Source organism: Lonchura striata, chromosome 4 (assembly GCF_046129695.1).
Source record: "Lonchura striata isolate bLonStr1 chromosome 4, bLonStr1.mat, whole genome shotgun sequence".
Lineage (NCBI taxonomy): Eukaryota > Metazoa > Chordata > Aves > Passeriformes > Estrildidae > Lonchura > Lonchura striata.
In genome coordinates this window covers 36,525,966-36,551,822 of record NC_134606.1, presented here as the reverse complement: position 1 = coordinate 36,551,822, position 25,857 = coordinate 36,525,966, and the positions used below count along the sequence as shown (strand labels likewise).

Below are 25,857 nucleotides of genomic sequence, written 5' to 3'. Positions count from 1 at the left end.
AAACCTCCCCCAAAATATCTCAATAACAGAATCTCATTGACAGATTCATAACACTTAGTAAGTACTTAGTTTTGGAGGAGACAGAGCTAGTAAAATATTCCAAGTGTATGTTAATTTTTTAAGCTATTTTTCCCTTTCTCTTTTGAATCTTGATCACTAACTAAAGAAATTATCCTTTCCTCCCACATATGCTTAGGAGGTAAAAAAGGTAGGGAGGGGAAGGAAATTATTCTTGGCAATTTGGTACTTCTCAAATCAATAATTGCTGTGTTCCAAACTAGTAAATATAAAATGGCAAATATGTAAGGGAGAATGTACAAAGTAAAAGCAGCATGTATGTAGGAACTTACATATATGTGGGGAATATCATTGCTAGTTGGAACAGATGTGCGTGGACGCTTTGGCAATGTACATTTAATTTCTAAATATATAATGTGGACCCCATATGTTTTGGACAATAACAGTAATACTTATGGTTGTCTGATGGCTAGCTTAAAGCATCGCCAATGTAATGCAAGCCATTGCATGGAGCTGGCTGAGAAACTGAAAAAACTTGTTATATGGCTTTGTAATTCTCAGTCCTAAACCTAACATAAATGTAGTAGCATGTGAATATTAAGATATACTGACTTATTTACTTTTTTTTTATTTTACCATTTGCTGAGTTTGACATTTTAGAGATATCTTTTAAATAATTTATATTTTTCATAATTATTCAATAGACTAAAATACCTTTTAGTGCTATTTTCTTTGAAAATGACAATATGGTAATAAAAATGCAAAGCTAGAGCATCTCAATGCATTCTTTTGGGACATACTATATATGTTTTCTTCCTAATAACATTAGCTGAAATACGCTATCAGTTAAAAATCTATCTTAAAGCATGATGTGAAAGGGCTTCTCAGGACATTTCAGGAAAGGCAGTCAACACTTGTACAGAAAAGAAAGGAGTGTATTATTTTTCGTGGGAACTCAAAATGTCTCTCAGACATTTTTAGAGGTTCCAGGTCTTGGTCAGAGGCATTCTGGACCCCGGCAGGGAGCTGGAAACAGCTGTGATTTTGAGTTTGAGCCATGGAATGAATTACCAACTTTGAAGGTGGAACAAGCAGTCACAAAGGGTTAGATAGTATAGTAAATGTAGTTACAAAGTAGAGGGAAAATTTTTTTACTATTGTACAGGGGAGTTTTAGCACATGTACAGGGGGGTTTTTACTTTGTACATGGGGGTCAGAAGTTCTAAGATGGAGCAAAGTGGGCTGATCCTGTTCTTCCTCCTTCTTCTTCCTTGCCTCCATGTTCTTGGTGATGTTGGCACTCACAGATTGGTTTAGAGTAGAAAAGCACTTTGTAATATAGGTAGTAGGTATTGGGGAATAATTGTAAACATGTTATACGTAATATATCTTATAAAAGATAGCAGCAGCCCTGGGTGGGGGGAGAGAAGACGACACTGGACAGTCAGGGTGTCAGGAGTGTGTGTGTCTCTGCCTGGGCTGCTGATCAAGCAGCCGCAGCCCGAGAACAGAATCTGTTAGATAACTCACAATAAATCGTCTTGAGACTGAACAACAAGAGCCTGCGGAGTTTTTCTTTGGAATCATGGGTTGGAGGAGAGACTTTACCACCACTTGAGACCCCAAACCAAACCGGGGGTTCTCACAATTTTTTAAATTCAGTCTGGCTGTTTATCTGTAAAACTTATGATTTCCTAAGCACTGAGAATGTGGATTTCATAATTTCTAATTATGGAGAGGTATTAGTTTCTTCATGACTATTACTGTTTCATGAACAAATATTCTGATCCCTTCTCATTCCACCAATTAAAACCTATGCTTCTTATTTTGAATGGTCTTTCCTCTTGAAATCAAGAGTAAAACCTTTTGCAAAACATACAGAAGAAAAAGGTATGATTTCTATTTATTTTAAATATTTGTTACTTCACATTTTGTTAGCACGGTGATGCTACCTGAGAAGGTACTTGAAGGGAAGGATGGAGAAGCAAGGTTTTACACGTAGCCAGAACTTAATTTGAAAGCACTTTTGGAAGTCTTTGTAAAGACTTACAAACCAGTTCTAACAATATTAGTTGGTAAATCTTGATAGAAAAATTCAATAAGACAGGGAAATGCTGTTGGGTTGCAGAAGGACTAATTGTTATACTGTTGATGGAACAGGGAAGTTACCTATTTAGTTGCCAGTTATCCAAGCCCTGATTTACGCAATGTCAGAAAGGAATATATAATGACTTAAACATCTTATCATCTTATCAGTACAGAATAGATATAGTGAAATTAAAATTCAGTTATTCAGTCAACCAATCACTTCCATTCTTCTCTGAATATTACTCTGTCATTAGCTCAAAACCAGTAACTGAAATATAGCAAAAAGAAAGAAGAAGTTAACCTTAAAAAAAATAATTTTTAACAAAACAGTTGTAGTAGATACTTTGGAAGGAAGGAAAAAAAAAAAAAGAAGTTTAATTGCTTCCATTTTCTAAAGTGAGCCATTAAGTCAATCAGTTATTACAATGGAATGGGAGGGAACAAAATAAGCTAATCAGAGAAAGTGACTTTATTGGAGTTTATAAGTCATGCCAGCTTTTTGACAAGGAATCAGAATTTAAAATAAGACCGGTTTCTATTAATTTCTTTTCCTTTGGGAATAAAACTGATGATATGCCCTGATGAATAATATGCTTAATTTGCATTAAAAATATAAGAACCGTAAACAAATGCAAATCCTACATCTGTCAGTTTTTGTTTTGGTAAGTAATAAACAATGTCTTTGGTATATCAGAAGAGTGCTCTTGCGTTGGATTTCAGAGTGGTGGGTGCACCTACCCGAACACTGCCTGTGTAGCAATGACCCAGCTAGCTCCTGGTGTGTGTATTAGCCCAGCTACAGAAATGCCTGCTGTGTCAGGGCACTGTAAATCTACCTGTATCTCTACAGAGGGTAGAGATCCTGGATGCTGAGGCTCCTGGCTTTGTCATGAATCAGTTATTGTAGTTGCCGTTTCTTTGTTTTATCAGAAATTTCTCTACTTCAGTTGTATAGGGAGGACTCTGAGGACATTTCTACCAAGACATTCATTTCAGGGGCATGGCAGCTGCTGTGGCTCTGATAGCACTGGTTTTCCATGGTCTCTGTGCAGAACTAGGAGTCTGAGATCCCTCAATGCCCTCATGAGGAATGAGATTCACAGGAGAAAGCCACGAAAGCCTAAGAAGCATCCATGAAAAGACATCATGTTGGTTTTATCTCTATGTCCTGGGTACTGAGACTGAAAGTCCACAAGAATCAATGCCATTGTTCCTTCATTTCTGAAATTTATTTCATCTATTTCACTCAAGAAATTCTCAGCTTTATCATCAATTATGAGTAGTAGCAGTAGTGATGAATTATAGCCCTTCTTAGGCAAGAGGTAGGATTCATATGTGGGCTTTTAAAGAAGTGCAGATCAAATGTTTATATCCAAATCTGGTGCTATTTCTCATAATGACAACCTATTTTTAACTACAAGTGATAACTTTTCCAGTATAAAGTACTACAAAAGGGTTAACAGAATAGAAAACAGGAAAAAATAAGGTTTTATTTCTGAAGCCATGTAGTCTATTCTATCAGTGATATTAATAGCCAATAAGATACACATAGAAAGACTATATACCGTGAGTGGTTTTTGTTTACAATTTTTATTCTTTAAATACAGTCTGATGTTTTCTTTTATAATGCTTTGGGCGTATTTTTGTCTGATTGCATGTGTATGAAATGTTTACATTCTATGAGGTGGATTGAAAATTTTGTGTAATAAACTAATTTCTGGAGAATGGGAAAATATAAGAAGCTGTGTTAATGTAGATTTATGAAAACCTTTGTCTTCAAAAGAAATCAGCTAAGGAATAGAATAAGTGGCCATCAATATTTTTATGGTTGACTGTTGAGCCATTTTGTTCTTGCCTAGGTCTAATAAGATCTCAAAGGAAAAGTCTTTTAGAAAGTACTGTAACACCAAGGGTCTATTCCAGCAGTAACTGAGCAATTTGCAGTCTTTGTTCCCCCTATTTGTACATTTCAATAGCCTGTGGAAGCTTTATGGGGAGGAAAGGCATGAACGTTGTAATTCTTTCTTTCGTTGTATTCAGTATTGTCTTTACCTTTCTGCTGCTTCAAAACCTTGACTTGAAAAAGGGGGTTTAAAAGATCTTGACCTTTATGTGCCTCATTGCAGGCCTTTCATAGAGATTAGTTCTATAAACAAACAGACAGTATGTTCTATAGTTCTACAAACATTCATACAGATTAGTTTTATAAACAAACTAAGCAGAGATATTAAAAAATAAGTGACCTGTACATGTTTATGATGACAGTGGAAATAGATTGGAGCTCTGTATTCTTGGGGTAAAATGTCAAAAGAAGGTAAAAGACATGAGCACTTTTGTACAGCAATAACAGGTAGCAAACAGCTGAAATATTACTTCAGTGTTACTTAAAGAAATTGTGCACTGGTGATCCTTTTACATCACTTCTGCTCAAATATTTGGTTAATTCTTATAATAATTTTGAATTGTGAATTTGAAATTCTTAAATTCAGAGAAACATGTCAAACCTAGTTCCAGAGTGTTTCTAGAAGATATGAGGTAGGATGATACAGAAACCAACATTAATTGTAATTCCCTATTTGCTATGAAAAAAAATTAACTCTGTGATTCTTATATAGAAAAATGTAATAAAATTTGTGCAGGAAAAGAAGTGTATATTAAAATACTGATTTACTTATGCCATATTTCATATGGAATTATGCACTGGGAATTTTGTCAGCATCATATATTAAACAAGTTTACTAAATTTAATTTAGGTCTTTGAACTTAAAATTCCTTTAGAAAGAATTTGAGAATTTGCAGTATAATTGGAGCTGTAGTGGTAGTCAAGGTCTCAATAAACAACCATAACTTAATTGTTCATAGCATTAATTATGAATATGCTACATGCAGTTTACAATGTATTGTTTGTAAAAGAGAAAAATGTTTGTCAGTTTATCTCAATATAAGTCTAACATGATTAAAAAATTTTGAACAGTAATGTTAGTCATGGCTTGTCAGGGAGACAGCACATAAAAGGATGTATAATATGAAAGATGGATGCAATCTTCTGCAGTTACATCAAGTGTTTCACATATTAAAATGCATTTACTCCATAAATAAAGTGCTGCAGACTGATCTGATTCTTAATGGTCTGGATGTCCTATTGAGTGAGACCAGCCTGGAGCTGGCTGCCAAGCATGATAAAACTATTATACTCTAAAATACTGATTTGGAAAGATTTTTTTTTTTTTTTCAGTAGTGCCTTCTTTAAAAGTTTAAACCCTGAAAATACAGGTTGGTGTTTTGTTTTTTTGTCACAAGGCCTTAAGGTTTTTTCTGTGGGTAACTACAGAATGGCTTCCTCAGATTGTGAAATGGCATATTACAGTATTATTTAAGCAGTAGTTTGGGTACTGTTACAACTTATAACAGTTATTACACTGCAGAAGAAGCTAGGAAGTATAAGGTTGCGGTTGTATAGAATTTGGTTATGTCAGAAAACTGAGTACCTGATAGAACTAACTCTTGCCACTTAAATTTACACATAAAAACAGTTTATAGGCGGCTGTGAGTCAGACCAAGCTTCTATTTTAAAGCACAAAGCCTCTGTTGCCTTGGCAAGATATAAGGCCCTTTTTGTGGTTGAAATAAATGTGATTCTTTCCCTGTATTTCCCATTCCCCTCCCCCTGCCACACAGATTTTGGAAACTCATCAGGTAAACCTTTTAAATGCAATTGGAAAGCCAATTTTTGGGACCTACCAGGGTGACCAAGGAGGAGGAAGCAGTGTTGATAATATGACTCCTGTTATTTAGAACACTGAAAATTATCTTCTGCATGCTTTTCTGTGCTGGAACTTGGCATGTTGATTTTTACCTTGATAGGCAGGAAGAAAATTGTATTTCCAGAAACTTAGCAAGAACTATCTATTGACTTTCACTGTATCAGTGATATATATTCTCAAATGAAACTAGTGTCCAGAATTCAAGAAGTGCCCTCCTAGAAAAATTATTAAAGTTGCTAGATTTTCATCTTTCGCTACACTTTCATCCGTGTGGGGATATGTGGTTTCAAATCCTTAAAAAAACTTTGGGGACTTACATCAATAACAGTGATCAAGAGCGGATATTGCTGAATGTATTTAACAATACTTGGGGATTTAATAGAATTGCTGTCTTAAAAAAGAGGAAAGTTGACTTTAGAAATTTTGTGTTTGGGCTTTAGGGAGGGAGGGTATGAGAGGACCTCTCAGCTAAAATGGATCTTTTAATTTGGCATTTGCAGTCTAGAATGATCGTTCGGTTTTTGGCTCTGTTAGGCGTCTTCCTCTCTGTGCTAAAACATTTTCAGGGCTATCTAAGTAATATTTAGTGGGAGTTCTTTGTAGATACTTGGCTGTTTCTCTAACGAGAGAAATATTTTGTAGTAGTTCTGGAAAAGTGATTTTATCTGCATAGTCTTCAAAAACTTGGGGCTCATTTGCAGAGAGAGTTTGGAACAACCAAACAGCTTAGAGACCTTCAGGGCAGACCTGTCTGTGTATAAAGAGAAGGAGAGCTCTATAGACCATCTAAATTGATCTTATTAGCTCTTGTCATGGGAGTAAAAATGATCAAGTTTGTCACTTCAGGGCAGTTATTGCTTGACTCAGTGGAACAAGGAAGCATCACTTAGTTTGCTATGAAAACTCAAATACAGAGAAGCAGGGGGCATGGTTACATTCACAAAAACACTTTGAGAGTCTTGTTTTAAGCTTTTTGGTCTTCAAGAAGCCAACAAAATGCTTGGGATTCCTGAAAAAACCCAAACCAACCCAATAAATAGTGCCTGCTTTCCTGTCATAGCTTCTTTCTTTTGAGGATACAAATTAAGTTTGCAAGCACAAAAGTCTACTATCGTTATCTCAATGCAGTTTATGACTGAAATATGTGTAAGGTGACTTTCTTTCTTTCCTCTTTTCATTAAATAAGCTGACAGAGGAAAATTATTGGACTGGTAAAAACATTTGTTTGACATCCAGTGAATATATGTGAAAAGGCAGAGATGTATGATTGTTTTGCTATCATTTGCTTTATAGACACTAGCTCATCAAATTATGCCCTGTAATCACTGCTTCTGAAACAGAGCTACCTTTTGGATGGGATCGTGTAACAACACAAAGTTTTATGCCCTACATACTTGCATGAAGTGTTGTCATGGGGATTCTGTCCTCCTAATATAAAGAAAGTAGAAAAACAAACCACATTTCTAGGAGTGACGTTTTGTTCTGCAAGTCTGTGTGACAGTTCTGCTGGCTACAAGGTAGAAATAGACTTTTTTACTTTTTTTTTTAGGCAATCTTGATTAAAAGTTCTGCAGGTGATGTTGAACTGTGAATAGTAAAACTTGCCGGGAGTTTCAGTGGAAAAATGCTCAGATGTAAAAAAAAAATCAAGATGCATATTTTAAGTTTCATTATAGTTATTCTTAAAACATGGAAACAGTCTCATGAAATTTCTCATGGAAAAGTTTACATTTTTATATTTTTAAAAGATAGCTGAAGTAATTTCATGTTACCTTGACCATTACTTCTATTTTACATGCTAAGTAATTGGATAGCTAGTATGTGTTTCGGAAACTACTGTGAATGTATATGAGGTCACTGGTACTTTTACTTGCTTCTTGCATTTTTCTTCCATGACAGTTTACAAAAGATGAGACTGATCTGAAATACAGTGAGTACTGGTGTGTAAAGCAGGGAAAGAGTAGTCTCCAGAGGGCAAGCTGCAGGCTTTCTAAAAGAGTACTGATTCTGTTATCCTCCCAAATCTTGAATACTTCAAGGATTTTGTCATTGTGAGACTAATCTATTTCTAATATTGTCACAGAAAAAGAAAAGAAGCCTATAAATAAATAATGTTAGTTTATTTGGATTTTTGTTCCTATTTTGTTCCCAGCTTTCACTAGAATGGTTATACTGGTAAGAAATCCAAATTTCTTATGCTTCACAAAAAGAGTGAAAGCTGTGAGTAGCTAAAGTTCTGGAGGGATGACATTTTAATTAGCTGCTGTTAATGAGTAAGTTAAGCAAGTTACTACATACTGCCACTTCAGCTTAGTATTGAAATTACTTTTTCCCCCCAGTTTATACAATGAACAACTTTTTAAAATCTGTAATAAATGGTGATAATGGTCATGTTTTCATCTTTTTTTCTTCTTTTTTGGTCACTTCTGAAGTCAGAAGTTTTGAGACCCTGAGCATTTCTTAGCCATAAGTTAATTTTTCTCCAATTTGAGTCTGTTTTACCCTGACAGCAGTTAGTGATTGATCTCTCCGGGTCCTTATCTCAACCCACAAGGCTTTTATTATATTTTGTCTCACTGTCCAGCTGAGGAGGGGAGTGATGGAGTGGCTTTGGTGAGCACCTGGCATCCAGCCAGGGTCAAACCACCACAAAAGAACATCAGTGCTTAATCCAGTCAAAGTCCTTTGTCATAATTTCTCTCACTATTGTAGGGGTGTTGGTTTACTATTTAAGCAAGTACAGGAAAAATAAAATATATGCAGGAACACTTTCTCTAAGTTAAATCATATGAGATGCAGAGATGAATTAATAGCAAGAAAATAGATAAACTAAGTGGGTTGTCTTTTTTCCTCTCTGAAAAATATAAGGTGTGGTGACATTTTTCTTATGCTTTTCTAGTTTTAAATATACCTGGAAAATGTAATGGTGGAGTTTCTGCTAATGCATCTGAAACAAAACCTAAAATTAAAATGAGTCTGTGATTTACATCCTATTCCTCTGTTACCTGTGGTTATGGAGGGCAGTGTATGCTTACTCTTTTAACATGGTTGCTAAAGATCTTTCTCCTCAGAAAATGAATTTATTGAGGAGCTCTTGATCATACAGCCATAAGTAGAATTCAGAGTTATTGTGTGCTGCATAAATACATCATAAATCTGCAAAATGGAATTTAACTATTTTTTTTTAAATTTTCTCAGTGAGAAAGAAATTTGTAGGGACTTTCTTTATATACATCTGAAATTTCGAGCTGTGTCCATGTGAGACTTTAGGCTGGTATTGACACTTTTTTTCTGTCTAGAATGTTAAAAAGTATTATTTTGGTTCAAAACCCAAATTTTTAACTTGAATGTCTATCCATTATTAATATTAGTTAATTTCTGTCATTTATATAAGATTTGGGAAGAAAACCAAAAAACACTGCAATTTTAAAATTTTGGCTTTCAAAATACATTTTTTATTTGCTTCTCTTAACCCAGATATCAACAATTCATTTTTAAAAAGTCAGAAAATATTTTTAGCTGAATCCAGACATCAGTTCTCAATAAGCTAACGTTTTCAGAAAAGTTCCCAATGGACATATTGGGTTCCAACGGAATTATGCATAAATGTGGCCTTGGGGTAAATGTTTAGTTGCGTTCTGTAAGTGATGAGTTGTCCTTTTGAATAGAAAATATGTTAAAGTAATTAGTTGAAAATCTGTTCAGATCATGGCTGAAGGTGACTCCTGAAGTCTCCACTTCGGCCTCTGCATGATTCAAAAGCATATATTGACTGGAAATTTCAGTTGACTTTAGTACAGGAAATTTGCTCAAATTTGTGTCAGGAATTTGAAAAAAAGTTGGCATTAATTAGACTTGTATTATTCAGAAAGATGTGAATCAATGGCAAGGGAGGAAAAGGGCTATGGAGAGCTGGGCTGTGCTCAGAGCTGGTCAAGCATTAACTTGAGCTCTCCTTACCACAGGAATATCAGTCAATTGTAAGACTATAAGATAAAGAATGCATTTTCAACCATTTTAAAAACCATGCATTTAAAAATGAGTGATAAAAGGCAATACTAACGATTGCAGGATTAGAATTTTTTATAGGAAAAAGGAAAGGCAGTGGCTGGGAAGTGCAGTGATAGTGAATATTTGGAGCAGTATATGTAGTATTGAAAGCTTTCACATGAGTAATGTGTCTGATTTGCCAAAAAAAAAAAAAAAAACCAAGAAAAAAGAGCATTGAGATTCAGAGTGCTACTTTGGGTGTGATGGAACAAAATGCATTTTGTTCTAAGTAAAGCAGAAGGACTTAGGCAGGCCAGTCTCAGTCTCATTGCTTGTCTCAGTTGTTCATATGGGTTTATATTGCCTGCCTTGATGATAATTCTTATATCTCTGAATTTTTAGGGGTACCTATTTTTTGTATTATCCCTGGTAATTACTTGTATACTCAGCTTATAATGTATAACTCTGAACAGTCCTGAAAAAGCAATAATGCATTTCTGTACTACCTGAGATTCTTGCCCCCAGTGAGCAAATGCTGCCTCCTTATTGGCATTTTTCTCAGATTTACAGAAGGAATGAGTTTGTCCTTGTCACTGAGTCACCATGTGGGGAATCAGATGGCTTAGTTCTGCTTCTTGGGTCTGCTTCAAACTTTAACTGTGAATATTTACTATCTCCATATGTAAGAATGTTATTATATATATGTATGTATATTTATATATTTGTTGTTGCTGTTTTTTTTGCAGGTGTTTGTGGGGTTTTTTTGTTTCAGATTTTTTTTGTAGGGGTCCTACAGTTTAAATCCAAATTTACTGGGAGTTGTGACAGATACACATCACAGAATAATGCTTCATGTACAAGAGTGACTACATTGTTGTACACTGTTGACTCACACTCATTTTTTACAGGTTATTCCTTCTTCTTCATGTGGCAGTCACAAAGCCAGCTTCTGGAGCTAGTTTAGGTTGGATTAATGAAAAAAAAAAAAAAAAAGATTTCATATTAAGATTTTTTTTTCCATGGAACATCCTATTTTTTTTTTCTGAGATAATATATGGTAAATAGCACATGGTTATAATATGTCTTATAATGAAGAAAAATAGAGGAGCGAGGATAACTCTTATGTTAATTACAGCTGTTACAAACCTATCATTTTGTATTTTGGGGTCTTCTGAAACACTAGCTGTGTAACTGTAATTTTGCATTCATTTTGTGGGTCTGTTTGGCTCCTGTACCTAGCCCTGTTATGGACACTTTGGTTTGAGCTTTTTCAAGGTATCATCTTGACCATACACATTAATTAGATAAGACTTTCTGGTATTAGAGATTATTAGAATGCCTTTTATGAGGCATTTGGTATGAATTAATTTATTTAGGTACAGAAACAAACACCTTACCATTATTAGATTTTTTTTTCCACGTCATGTTCCATATTAGATACTTTTTATACTGGCAGGTCCTTCAGTTACTAACTGAAACTGTGAAGGCTTTTTAATGGTTGAATTCTGTTTCTCACATGCTTGCTCATTCCGTGTTTGGCTCTGATTAATGGTCTACAGCCAGTCTAATGTTAAATGAAAAAAAAACATTCTAGTGGCTGTGGCATTTGGTGATAAGTAGTTAGACTAAATAGAAGATGTACTGTGCATCCCTTGGCTACAGAATTATGATTAGATTCAGCTCAGCCTGCAGAATACTACTGAGGATATTGCTTCTCTGCTGCAGTGATAGAGCAGCCCATATCAAAACAGCATGTGTTGCTGCTTATCTTGCATTGTACACTGCGGCATTCTAAACACACTGGACAAACCAAATAGTATGCTCTGGCTTTTTCTTTTATTTTTGCTAGCTTTTATTAAGGTGGAAATGAGGGGTTTGAATAAGTCTTTCCACCCAGCAAGCCATTGTAGTACTTGCAGCAAGTTTTAAAAGCCGTACCTTTTAAGAAAAAATCTATTGCTGATTTTTGTGAAATGTTTATTCTAGCCTTTGGACAGTTGACTTTTCAGGGTTCATATGCAGACATTCTTCTGCTAAAGCAAAACAATCCCACTGCTTTACCTCATGATATATTTTAAAGCAGTTACTTCCCTCATACACCTGCACACTGTATTTTTACTCTGCAATGTCAAATGGAAATTTAGAGGCTGCATTTTTAATGTTTCAAATGAATGAAAAAGGGGAGGGGCAATTTAGTCTAGTACTCCATAAAGCAGAGGCTGGAAGATTTAGAAATTAATTATTGATTAATTAATTGAAAATTACTAACTGAAAAAATTCATACCACAGTTTCTTGTTTCTGTATCAATCATTTCATATTGGTTATTTGAAAGATACAGAGTTGGATTTTTCTAATTATTACCTGTATAATGCCCTTTCCTGCTAGGACACCACTGCCAACAGTAAAGGCCAGGCATTTTAAAGTGTCATCTAGGAAAATGCCTAGATACCTGCAAGAATTAATCTCAAGAGCACTGAACTAATTTTTTTCTTCTTGCAAATTAATTAACTCAGCAAACAATATTTTATTACAGATAAACAGGCAGCATAAAAGACCTAATTCCTAAAGTTATGACAATAATAATTTTTCAATCCACTTTGTCAAGGCAACAGCTAGGCCATGTGATTTTCTCCATTCCTGAGCCAAAGGCTGCTTTACTCATGGGAACTGTAGAGTCCTGTGAGGCAACAAGCCACAGCTGAAGTTTCCAGAGCTTTGTGCTGTGACCTGGGGCTTTTGACACTCTGCCAGATGTTGCTGTTGCTTGCTCCACTTGGTACACTCGTTCATTCTTCTGCCCACTGCCACTACTGCTCCTCATTTTTGTGCTGCTCAGCCTGACCCACTGTCATTTTGTATCATTTTCTCTTGTTTCCACTTCAAACAAATGCACATAAAATGCTAGCATGTCCTTGATGTATGCAGAATATTGGTAATCAGTGTCTCCTGCTTCATGAAGTCTTAAAAAAAATATTGTCCCTATTTTCCTTGCAGTCTGACACAGAAGTTATGATCTTAAATTAATGTGAGTTGTCCTAGGCTTGTTAAGACTGTGGAAATCTGGAAATTATATTTAATATGGATACAAAGCTGCAACTTACTCCTTTTTTCCCCACGTGGATATTCTTTTTTATAAAAATGCTTCTCAAACATCTGTAAAGTACATGCATTTGAGAGGTTCCTATTTTTGCCTCTCATATCCTCTCCTGGAAATGCTCTTCCTTTACCTAATTCCTACCCACTCTAGGTTGAGGAATGGCAGAACACATGACTACAATAAGTAGGAATTTCATTTTGTGTTTGTAACAGGTTCCTTTCATTTTTATCTCATGTGAATGATATGCAAACAATACTCCAAAGATCCAGCTACAGTACAATTTGAATTAACTTTTCTAATTTTTTTTTTAAGGAGCATATTCTTCTCTGTTGGTTTTTTGTTTGGTTGATTGAAGATTTTTTTTTATTTTTGTTCTTGTGGTTTGACTGTTAAGTGTTTAGTTCTGGATGTGAGCAGGCAGTCGAATGGCAAAATTTAAAGCTATATGGTTTTTCTCTTTTTTTCTGCCTTTTTTAATGCTATTCCTATTCGTATTCCTAAAGAGCTATTCCTAAAGAGAGAAACAATTTCATTCATATTTCTGCTGCCAACATCATATTACTGTAGCAGCAACCAGAGAGGCCAAGGCCTCGTACTTGCTCCTGATAACATCTCTATACCACTTACCAAGGACAACATGATCCTTGGAAAAGAAAACCTGTATGTACTACTGTCATCTGAACATAGATAATATAGTAGGGACTTAAATGCTTTCTAACAGAAAACTGAGTGAATTTTTGATTGTTTTCCGTAATAGTTTGACATTGAAACTGTAATAAATAAATTCTATTATATGTTTTTAAAGAAATAACTATTCTTGCTCAAAAATTTATTGCTCAGGATTACCTTGACAAGGTTTTTGCATAAGTAAGATTTGATTACTTCTGCAATGCTAAGAAAAAGCCTTTTATATTGCCTCAGACCTTGACAGAATTATGTAATAAATAATTAGAAGTGTTGTAAATCTTACTGTAGTGCCTTTTTAAGTTGCTACAAGGTAGTGATAAAATATTTTTTAAAAGATACTTTTGATCCTATTTCCATTGATGTAAAATCCATTAAATTCCTTTCCCTATAATATAAATTGGGGTAATGAAATTGTAGAACTGAGTGAGATACTCTAAAAAGTTTAGGAAAAATAGAATAAACTTGAGATAAATAGACTCCAGTGTCTGGTGTGAGTTTTATGGACTCTGAGGGAACCTATAGTCACTTCTCCTCCTATTTCTCTTAGCATTCATAGAAATTTAAGGTTGCAATTCACCTTAATAGATGACCAGAGTTGTATCAATCATCTTTCTGAGGCATGTTGTCATTTCTTACATGCCTATACATGTTCTCTGGATTGTCTATTCCACTGTTTTACTACTCATGCAGTTACAAAAAATATTCTTTACTTTCAGTCTGAAAAGCTATTTTATATACATATAAATATACACCTACACATTTTTTTTGCAAGCTGGGTAGTTCCATTTGATTGAAGGGAATTATTTTAATATAAGAAATGAAGTTTTAATTTTCTGTCTCCATAACAAATTGTCAAAGATCATTCATGCATTTATTAAATTAAAATTTTTATCCATTTTATTGGAAATTAGCATAAATGTGTGAAACCACAAAAAGCATTTGCTCAAAACAAACAATTCCTTTTGTAACATGAAAGGAGAAGGTCATTTCTGCACTCTGCCCTCCTGGCTATGAAGAAAAGGAAAAATAAGGAATGCAATTATTTTTGTTGGTACTCAAATGGAAATTCACTTCCATAAAAAAAATATGCTGGCAGTTTGAGTTGCTAATCTGTTTTACTTATCTAAATAATACGAAGTTGATCTCCACAGTGAAAGATGGGTGACTTGTATACAACTGTGCACTAAGAAAATTTCAGAATTTATGTAAAAGATACCACAGATTGCTTTAAACAAGCATTTTGCCCTCTGACTTGGCCAGTTGCCATATCAGGGATCAAAAAGGTTTTTTTAATGTGAATTTGTATGTCAAAATGATGTATGATCTCTGACTCAAATGTTTTTATTCTGTTGCTGGTCTTTTTTTCCCATTTTACTTCTCACACTCTTTCTTTGAGGCTGATGTGTGACTGCATTCATTTAGAATTAGTGTTTCTCTGTCTACCTCTGCTAAGAAATACAGTCACTCTTTCCTCATGGGATTTCAGTTCTGTATTGAAAGATTACCCTAGGACAAGATTAAACATCTGTTCTCACTGTGAAAAGTTCCATGAGAGAGGATGAGCTTGGAGTTTATGAGCGATGAGCGCAGCCAAACTGTGGTAGATTCTCAGTGGAATATTTAGAGGTAATTCCTAATATACATTTTAAAGAATGGGAGAATTAACTCATCCAAAATAATAAAAAGCACTACAAGTAAGAAGACTTAATTATTTGTAGGTTTACATATTAAAATAAAATCCCTGTATGTACTAAAGCCTTTTGCATATGGAGAATTCGTATTCCCTACTACTGGTTTAGTGTTAAAGTGCTTGAATGCTTGAATTAAAGGCTGTGCTTAAATACTTATGTGAATTATCATCTTGACTTTCTATGGCTGTGTAGTCATGCCTGAGTAAACGAATAGCAGTGAGCATAAACAGTAAATAATTCAGATTTGTACACAGTTCTTCCCCACATACACTGAATGGCTTATGTTCTTTATCCACTTGGTTTCCCGTGTTAAGATGTCAAGCAGTTGCTTAACTTCTTCAACTTACATGGCAAAGCCAATCTTGCCAATCTTTTTTAACATGCCTGCTGAATTATAAATAATATTCATCTGAATTATAAAAACAAAACCTCAAAAGAAAACCCAAAAGACCCTGATATGAGAACCTTTTACCACTTGATTTGTTGTTTATAGTTTTAAGCAAGGTCCCCTATCTATTGCTTATGGTAGGTAGTGCAGCACTCCTGTTGCATTTTCAAACTGATTTACAGATGATCTATTTTGCCAAAAATATCCCTGTTCTCTTTATAATTATAGTACCTGGCAACTATACCAATGTGGCTGATCCAGAGCCATTATTCTGCAGTGAGATTTTTCTACTGAGTTTACCGAATGTTTTTTTTTTATTTTCTTGTTTCACCTTAACCGTCTTCACTTTGAACCATCTGTTGAAAAAGAGGGCTTATTCCCTTCCTGCTGTATCTGCATTATATATAAGCAGAAGATGCCTAACTGAGGTGTTCTTGAGCTATCAGTTATCACAAGTTGTCAAGCATAGAACTGAAAATTTTTAGGGCTAGGTATAGAGTGTATGGTTTCCTAGGAAACTAACATCCCTGAGTAGGGCTAAAAAAGCCTTATTATAGAGTATCTAATACTAGGCCGAGCCAGTACTTTATCGTGATGCCTTCAATGTCTTACTTTATCTGTTTTTTTATGTGAATACCTATGGAGAAGCATTTTAAGATACTGTATTAGAACCCTTAAAATAGCACAGTACTAAGCAACGTAGAGATGTTGACTCCAAAACCATCATAGTGCCTTAAGAGGAAAACGTAGCATATTTTCATGCTTCCTTATGTTGATTACTGAGTTAAAAATCAGACTAATAATTCTGTAATCACAAAGGTAAGACAGCACTGTATGAATTACACATTGCTGTGAGGCTTTCCATGCAGTGGAGCATTTTGATGGGAGTTTTGGGGCCAGGTTGAATTTGTGTCGTTCTTGATTCTTGTGCTATTGGGTTTCTCCCTTCCTTGACAAATCAAAATCCTGAACTAAAACTTCTGATTGTCCTTAGTTTATGAGGTGATTTTTACTTTGCAATTGTAAACCAGCCTCAGAGACTTAGTGTCAAGTCTTAGTGCTGGGTTGGTTTTATCCATCACATTTACATGAGTCCCCTTTTAGATGTAAAGAGGCAAAAAAAAGTCACCATTGGGTTTTTTACTCTCAGTTCCTACAGTACTTTATAGCCTTGTTGCATTTTCTGTATTGCTGTTTCGTCTTTAGACAGAAAAGACAGTATATAAGGGCTTATCTGTCTATCAATATATTTAAAGTAGTCTTCTGTAGTCAGTAATTATACTTTAAATTATACTTAATCAAGGTCCTTTCACCAAAATTTTACTCTTCTTGAATTGTGAAATTTCTTCTTTTTATCCTGGCATATAGGTCCACTTCCAAACCACTGTGCAATGGCAGAAATTACTGTCAGGCATCTAGGAAGGTGCATCAGTGACAGGAGTTTTCTGTGTTTATGATATTTTTTTAATGCTGAGAAGGCTCATACATGGCACTTTTTTCTGCAAAGGGAATCCTTCAAGTCTAATGACTGCCCAAAAGTTGTACTGATTTTTTTTTTTTTTTTTATGCTTGTCTTCTGAGCTCTCTTATTTCTCTCCTTTCAAGGTTATTCATAAGGAATGGTCTCTTTTTACCAAATGGTCTCTTTTAGAGAAATGAGCAAACTGCTTCCAGCTGGATCTGATAGATGGCTCCCCTGGCTAATGATCCCTAGTTAATCAGGAGGAACTGCAGGGTGAGAGAGCAAGCAAACAAAAAGCTGGGAGAAATAGTCATGACATTCAAAAAAGTGCATAAGCCTCTGTTTATGCTGAGTATTTTAATAAAGTGTTAGGAAAGAGTCATGCTTCACACCTTCTAGTGCCCCTCATGGCTGGGCTCTACTGCATAAGTGCAAAAGCAGTTTGGGTAAATACTTATACACCATGATAGGGGAGGTGTTCTGCCCTTTCCCGAGCTGCTCTAGATAACAACCATGATATCTATACTTTTGGCTTATACATAGTGATACTGCTTCTTATTGATGGGGAAGAATGGAAAACTGTTTTAAAAATGCTTGTCTTCAATTTCACTGGCAAGGGACATTGTGAAGAAAACTCTTAGCATAAATATTCATCTCCTGAAGAGACAAATGGACTCATTTAAGAAAAGCAAAGCAAGAAGCAACCTCACTGCGTACAGGGTGAATTGCTGGAATATACAGGAAATTTTATGGTAAAAAAAAAAATGCAATAGTATGTTTTAATCATATAGGTAATTTATTTCAGAATGTTCACAATATTAGTAACTACCTGGATAAAACTCTTAGTAATAGCCAGTTAAAATATTTACTTCTGGTCTATGTAGAATATATGCTGGAAGAGAGGGGCTAAAATTTCTGTCTTAGACAGAAATGACATTAGCTTAGTGTTACTTTATTAGGAATCCTATTTGATACAATTGTGCCATTGAATTTGGAGTAGTATTTGATTTATTAGCTGGTTTATTTATAATCATAGTTCCTCCCCATTAATAGTATATAATCATAAAGATTCACATAGAAGCTTAGTCTCAGATTTTGTGTTATGTTAGTGTGTTGCATGCATTTGGGGATGAAGTAAACAAAATGCAATTCGTGTTAATAATGAAATAGCATAAACAGAAAGGGTTTCATGATAGGAATTAATTTCCCCCTCTTATAAGTAACCTTGTTTTAATTAAGAATTTAAATGAAATTGTAAATATATGCACAAATTTTGGAATCAAAAAAATAAAATTTTGGCTGAAAGAAAGTCTAAAATTGAGTCACTACAGCATCTTTAATTGCATAGTCTGTTTTTAATGTCTTCTGTAGTGCAAAAGAGGGAACTAACAGAGCCTTACAGGCTTTAAGAATACCACTGGATGTTTTTCTCAGCTTCTGGTTGCTTTCCTCTTTATCCACTGCTGTAGTAGATCTTGATTAGCTGTGGATCACATGCCCTTGATCACTTACTGCATCCAGCTGATTATTTTCCCTACAAGAGCCCAGGTAAAAGGAGGTGTTTTCTTAAGAGGGTGCCTGGTGGTAGAAGGACAGGGGTTATAATCTGATCAATGAAATGTAAGGGAAAGAAAATGTTCTTAAGAACCTGCGTAGGCTTGAAGGGTTTTAAAACCCTGAAGAGTACATCCTCTGCAAGAATGGGAAGAATGAAAGTAGTGGAGAAAAATTGAATGCTTTTATTTTCTGATTTTCTTTGAAGTGCTTTTATTTGTTCTCTACTCTCTTACTGGAAGAGGTAGAGGTATAGTAGCCTGAGTTAGGTAATAAGCAAGCCAAGTGACGGATGATGAGAACTAACTTGAGAATAAAAAGCTGGAATAAAAAGTCTGTGTTTTACTAGGGAAAAAACAGATAATTTCTTTGGGGAAGCACAAAAGTAATCAGTTTCTGAGACCAACTCCATGGCGCTGTGGCATTAGAAACACGGAATAGATCTGTCTTGCCCCTAGGAGTGCAAGGGTGCACAAGGAGCCTAGAGCAAAACATCTGCTTTCCTCATTGTTCCTTCTGGAAGGAGGAACCCCAAACTTCAATGCTGAAGTTGCATTCAGAAAACATGAGTGGATGTTAGGGGTGCTGTAACATAAAGTAACTTAGTTACCAGGTCCCTTACAGGCATATTGCTGAAATTGATCCATTTGTTCATAATTTTGCTATGGAAAAGAAAGTTCTTAGCTTCATTTACAACTGAAATTTTTCTATATAGAATGGCTTTAACCTGATTGTGTGTCTGGATAGAGGAATGTTAGATTAATTGGGTGGCTTCAGAGGGGCTTTTGAATCTTGTTACTTATACCTACTTTCTAGTTTTGTATTGAAAATAACAGAAGTATTGCTAATGACCTTGCAGGAGATTTCTTTGAGTGTTCCAGGCACAGTGTACTAACTGAAGTTCAGTCTATCTTCTTTTTGTCTTTGTAGTACGTTTTTTGCTGTCAGTTTGAGGTAAATAATTCTTTTGTTTTGTTGTAGGGAAAGGTGAACATGGAAAACCGTACCCTCTTACAGAGGAAGACCATGATGATTCTGCTTATAGGGAAAATGGCTTCAACATATTTGTTAGCAACAACATAGCACTGGAACGGTCCCTGCCAGACATCCGACATCCTAAGTATGTAAACTGTTTCCTGGACTATTTAATTTTAAGATTTAATCTTTGTGTATCTCTAGATAAGTTGTTTTCCAGGAAGGTAAAACATAAACAGTCAACAAAAAGCAATCATTTCATTTTATAGGAAGTGGAAAATTTACCACTGTTGTTAAATCATTTGCTCAGTCTTTTAAAGTGACTTCTCATCTGATTAAGAATATAAAAAGCCTCTTTTCATTAGAGAATGATTTTTATTAAATTTCTGTGTAGTGAATTGGCCTAAAAAGTATTCACATAGCTTCTCCTCTTCTCTAATTTGGTTAATAGGTGCATATCTTTGGGCTGGGGAGCGGAGTGACAACTTGTATATAGTTTTTGGCTGTGATTACATAGTGTTTCTTCTGTTTTGTTACATAAAAAGTCAAAACAATGCAATAGCTGCCAAGTGCTGATACATCAGCTGATTTTTGCTATGTAGAATTGTGTAAAAACAGAATATGCATGATGAACAGGTAGAATTTGGGGGCACTGGATGATGGTATTGTTCCCTAAAGCATTAATATTAACACAGAGAAATGGGATGAAGGTTATTCTGGAAAATAACCAGAGCCACTGAGCTAAGAATTGTCATACAGCAAACCTAACCTACTTTTCATGTTGTTTAATTTTTGGCTTCTTTATACAGAGTAGGATTTCCTATCTGTGACAGGAAAAGGGGCGCTATTGCTGCTGTAGATTCCAGGTTCTTGTCCTCTAATATTATTCTGAAGATGAACTCTGAAAAGGGAGATGATTTGATTTGTGTCCTTAGCTAGTATTTTCCTGATCTTTTAATTGGATGTTATACACCTAGTATATGGGGGAAAGGTGAGACAAAACTAATTGTCTTCATGACTTGTTTGTGTTTTCCTGCAGATACAATTCTCTCTATTATACAAAGATTTATGTTAAGATATTGTCCCACATCTTAATTTATTTTGATATGAAATGTTGTCAGAGAACAGAGCTCAACTTCAGAGCTTGACAGAAGTTCTCTTGACAGAAGTGCAGAGAGAAGAGAAATATCATGGCAACTAACACATTTTTATGTCAAATGTGCAACTGTCTTTTTCACAAAATTAATAGCATATGAATAGTTTCATAGTAAGAGTTTAAAAAAAAGAAATCCACAGCAGATGAATTAACCTTTTATTAAAGATGTTTCTAATTTAATTTAAATTGATAACTGCCTAATTTAATTGTTCCATTGTTTTGAGAAAAAAAACCTGTTTCTCTCTTTTGTTGTAAGCAATATATTAGGATTGTTTGCATAGGATTAAGTAAAAAGAAATATATTTTTATAACAAGCTGTATGTTTTATATACATTCTTTGTTTTATGCTTTGACAAATTAGCTGAAATTATATAATGAGTGCTTCCAAGAAGTTTGAGTTCAAATGTACAGCTGTATAGCATTGAAGCTGTGGTAGATTGCATTGTTGGTATATTAAATGTGTTCATCAAGCAACCTCCTCTGTTAGTAAGACTGCAGAGGATAATGGCTAGACACAAAAGGAAGCTGTCGGGTTTGTCATCCCTTTGTGCATTTATAAATTGTTCTTCTGGCAACTTCTTTCTCACCTGCTGCTGTCCTCACAGTCCCTGGCATTTCCATGCACGTCCCCAGAAGCGATGCGTTGTCAGAAGTGGGGTATTAGGAGCGAGTCAGTGCCACACCAGACTTTCCCTGCCATCTTTTCCCCAGCACAGATATTTTTCTGACTTGCACCTAAGCGTCTCATTTGGGAAGCTTGTATCCTTAGGTGCCTGCATTGTTTCCATGTTCCAATTCAGCCAGCTTCCTGTGGCTCTCAGTGAAATCTCCTCTGGTGGGTGTTTTAGTAGTGTCCTGACTGAACTGACTTGAGTCATGGCCTTCCAACCTTCCTTATGTTAAACACACATAGTGCAAGTAGACCATTAGTTAATTGACTGCATCACATACCATCTAAAGATAAAGGGAAAAAATGTTCTTGTGCTATAATTGCCTACTAAGTAGTGTGTCAATTAAGGTGACAAAGGTGGACTCAATACTTCTGGCAGCTATACCTTGAAGCAAATGTATTTCTTGAACTTCCAAGAGACACAGGAGTCTGACAATACTTTCTGACTCATTGTTAGAAACAAGCATGTCTCTAGGCTGCTGTGTACTAAGTATGGCCAGTCTCAAACTGCACTTCACTTTTGGAAATGTGTCCTCTCTTCAGAAGTGTGTGTGAAATGTGAAGTAGTTCACATGTCATTGTGCCGGGCTTGGCTGGGGTGGAGTTAATTTTCTTTACAAATTTGTGTGTCATCCTTGCTAGAGTCTGGGGCTAAACGATGGCACTAATAGGGTTGCTTTCAGACAAACTATTGGAAAATTATGTAATTTCTGTCTGAGAACAGGGTGCTCTTCAGTAACATTATAGTAGATAAATCAGGTGTGGTATAGCAGACAGGTCTAATTTGGCCAGGCTTTTGAACATTATAAAGGGTCTGGCTTTGTGGAGCTTCTAACTGCTTTGAGGCCTTTAGCTGTCATCTTAGGCAAATATATGGGAGATGCTAGTATTAGAAACCTTGAGTTTTGATCCTCACTCTCTATTTAGTGTATGCCATTTGCACAGTGAAAATAGTTATCTTCTGCTGAAGATGTATTTCCTGAAAATACTGTCTATGATATGTTTTATAGAACCAAATAGGATGGTTTTATTGCCGTTAGTAGAGAAAATCCACAAAATTAGCCTTCAAATGCTACAAAACTAAGTGATAAATCCTGTAATTTGAATAAAAACTTACCTAAATCAAAACAGCAGCTGAAGTAGTTTCTACATTCTTCTAAAATAACTTCAAAAATATTATATTCCAAAGTTAAAACAAAGAAACTTCCAAGTGTTTGGTTTTCTGGGAAGTACACAAAGACAGCAGAAAAATCTTGTTCTTTTTAATCCAAATAAACTTTTTTTTCTGAGTTTCTTTGGAATTTGGGCTCAGGATTTACAAATGACACTTTGTGCAGGGGGATGGGTAGAACTAAACAAATGCATAATGATTGAGCTCTGAGAAAATCAAGTTTTCAAATCTGTTTAATAATACTCTTTTGTTTTTCCTGTGATATTTAAAATACTTCAGCATGATGTTATGATGGAATTTTCTTTCCTTTTTAAGACAGCAAAATGTGTGTACTGTAAAAAAAATCTCTACTGGAATGAAACAGTTAACTTCTAAGACTGATTTGACCTTTCCTGTATCTTTATTATGTTTTTATTGCAACCTTCTAATATTTCCCATGCTTTTTTTCTGTCTTTCATAGCTGTTCTCAAGGAATATTTTTTTCAATTTTTGAGTAGTCTTTGATGTCTTGTTTCTGTTTCACTCTTGTGTGAAAGTCTTGGCACAGTGGGTGCCAAGCTACATAAGCTAATTTTCTGTTCTCTGCCCACAATCACCCATGTCTTTAAGTTTAAACAAAGAAACAATCAAACTAAACAACTTTCTTTTTCCCCTAATTCTAAATAACAGTCTGAAAGAGGCTTATCACCTCAGTTTATTTGGTTTCAGGACTGATTTCGTGAAAATAAGAGTTCTGGTCAGCCAGAGTAAAAGGGAACATGGAGTTTTGGGTAGTATTGAGACAAAGCAATGGAATTAATATTTAGGGGTTAGAAATTCTGTACCAATATAAGAAATATTTCAAAAGCCACAAAATGAGGGTTTTCATTCACTTCTTTTTTCACCTGCTTTGTGCCACTTTGTGTAGTCTTGAATACAACAAACCTGTTAATGCTAGGGAAAAAATTGGCAGTATTATTTTCTATTGTATAAAGAGAAATGCTACTTATTCTAATACTAATAATTCTAGTACCAGTTGAAATGAATTCTTATTTTCTCCACATTATCAAATATTCTGCTATTCATACCAGCTTTGTTCAAACAAACAAAACTGAATCTGACTTGCATTTTGAATAACGTACTAATAATGATTTTAATGAGATCTGGGGAAAGGATTTCAATCCTCTAGTCTGAACAGTGAATATAAATTTTTTGACCTATCCTGTTTCAAGCTCCTATGTCTTTTAATACTAGATAATCCATTTGTTAAGCTTTTCATTTTTGACTCAAGGAATTCAAGTTAGTCCCTGATACCAATACATATGCAAGCTTCATAATTTAAAATATTTTGGTTTACATGTTTATATATCTTCATTTCAACAGCAGGTCTGCTTTTTTCTAAAATGTGTAGATTCATTGCTGATAACCATTTCCTGGAGTGCATCAAGCACATCATTGCAAGCCAGGCAAGGGAGGGGATTGTCCTGCTCTGTGCTGGCACAGCCTCACTTTGAGCCCTGTGTACAGTTTTGGGCACCCCGATCTAAGTGTGATAAAAAAGCTGTTTGAGACCATCCAGAGGAGTACCATGAAGATGAAGGATGTACACGTGAAGCTGTATGAGGTGTGGCTGAGGTCACTTGGTCTCTTCAGCCTGGAGGAAAGAGAGGGGAGACCTCACTGCAGTCTGCCTCGTGGGAGAAAGAAGGGCAGGCACTGATCTCTCATCTGTGGTTATCAGTGACAGGACCCTAAGGAATGGCATGAAGCTGCATCAAGAGAGGTTTAGGTTGGATATTAGGTCAAAGGTGGTTTTTTTACTCAAAGGGTGATCAGGCACTAGATCAGTCTCCCCAGGAAAGTGGTCACAGCATCACTGGCAGAGTTCAAGAAATGTTTGGAAAATGCTCTAAGACAAATGGTGTCATTTTTTAGTTGTCCTGTGCAGGGCCTTGATTATATTTGTAAATCCCTTCCAGCTCAAGCTATTCTATGAGTTTATGTCTTGGGTAGTCTTAGATCAGATATGCAAATTCTCCCTGGCTTTCCTGAGTAATCTGTCACAAGAAATCTCATCCTTTTAAGGTTTCCCTGGGCACAGATAGATTTATTTAGTAATGAACTTCTTAGCATTCTTGTTGTGCGTTAAAAATGTCCAACCTGATTCTTGTAATGTCTGGTTTTTAGCTTGTATGAGCTGGAGTCAGTGTTTCCAGTCCTTTTCTGCTGGTCTTGCTGTTGATGTGTGAAGTTCTGGCCCGTCACTGTCACTCCCAACAATATTCCATTTTAGAAGTCTAAACTATGCTCATTTTTTTTAGGCATTAAATTTTTCACAACTCTCAGAAGAAATGCATTTTCATAATCAAAGAAATAAGAGTAAGTTAGCTAAGGGCTGGTTACATCTTCTGTGTCTTGAACAGTAATGAGGTTTTATTTGTTTCTAATAACAAAACCAAATTTCATTCCATGGATAACTGAAACTCTTTTTTCAGTAGCAGAAGCTGAGATAGTACCTGAATGGTTCTCTCTCAAAACATTTGAATGCAGTGTGGTTGCTGTCAATTGTATTTTTAAAAGAGGCTAAAATTAATATGTAATGGGATTTCTTTGGACAGTATGTTTTTTTGATTGGCTCTATTTTTGTGTTTCTTTAGAGTATTTTCTGAGTTAACAGAGTTGGAGTTGCTCTTAATCTCTATGTTTTAGTACACTTTGCAAAAATTCTAGTATTACTAAGCCCATGGGAGAGGGATATATTTAGATACATAGGCAGGCAATAGTACATATCTGAATTCCCTAAAAAGTAATTATTGCCTTGTATTTAGTTAATTTCTTTTTATAAATACAGTGCATTTGTCACAATCTAGCCTATGTATATTGTCTCTAAAACTAAAATTTAAAAGTTTGTCTTTAATCCAATGCTCCAAGAAAACTTCCAGTTAATTCCCTCTGCAGTCTAAAGACAGGCTTGGGTTGTCCTGCCTTGCAAAAAAAAAAATAGATTAAACCATTTAAGTATGCTGAACTTACAAATATTTACTAAGTCTTATGGAAGTAATTGGTTATTTCTACTGATGTTCCATCATATGATCAAAAATTCAACAGAGGAAACAAAGATTGTAGAAGGCTTTTTCTAGTTCTCACTCATTTTGGAGAATCAAAA

The 25,857-nt window shown here is 35.2% G+C and overlaps 1 protein-coding gene across 2 annotated transcripts in view; it reads left to right on the top strand.

The window, feature by feature from the left end:
* Window positions 1-25,857, top strand: part of GALNTL6 (polypeptide N-acetylgalactosaminyltransferase like 6) — a 436,241-nt gene that overhangs the window by 162,068 nt on the left and 248,316 nt on the right. For both annotated transcript variants that reach the window (XM_021552775.3, XM_021552857.3), the window contains one exon: window positions 19,722-19,860. In XM_021552775.3, the coding sequence (XP_021408450.2) occupies window positions 19,722-19,860 (139 nt within the window). The remainder of the gene's footprint in view (window positions 1-19,721; window positions 19,861-25,857) is intronic.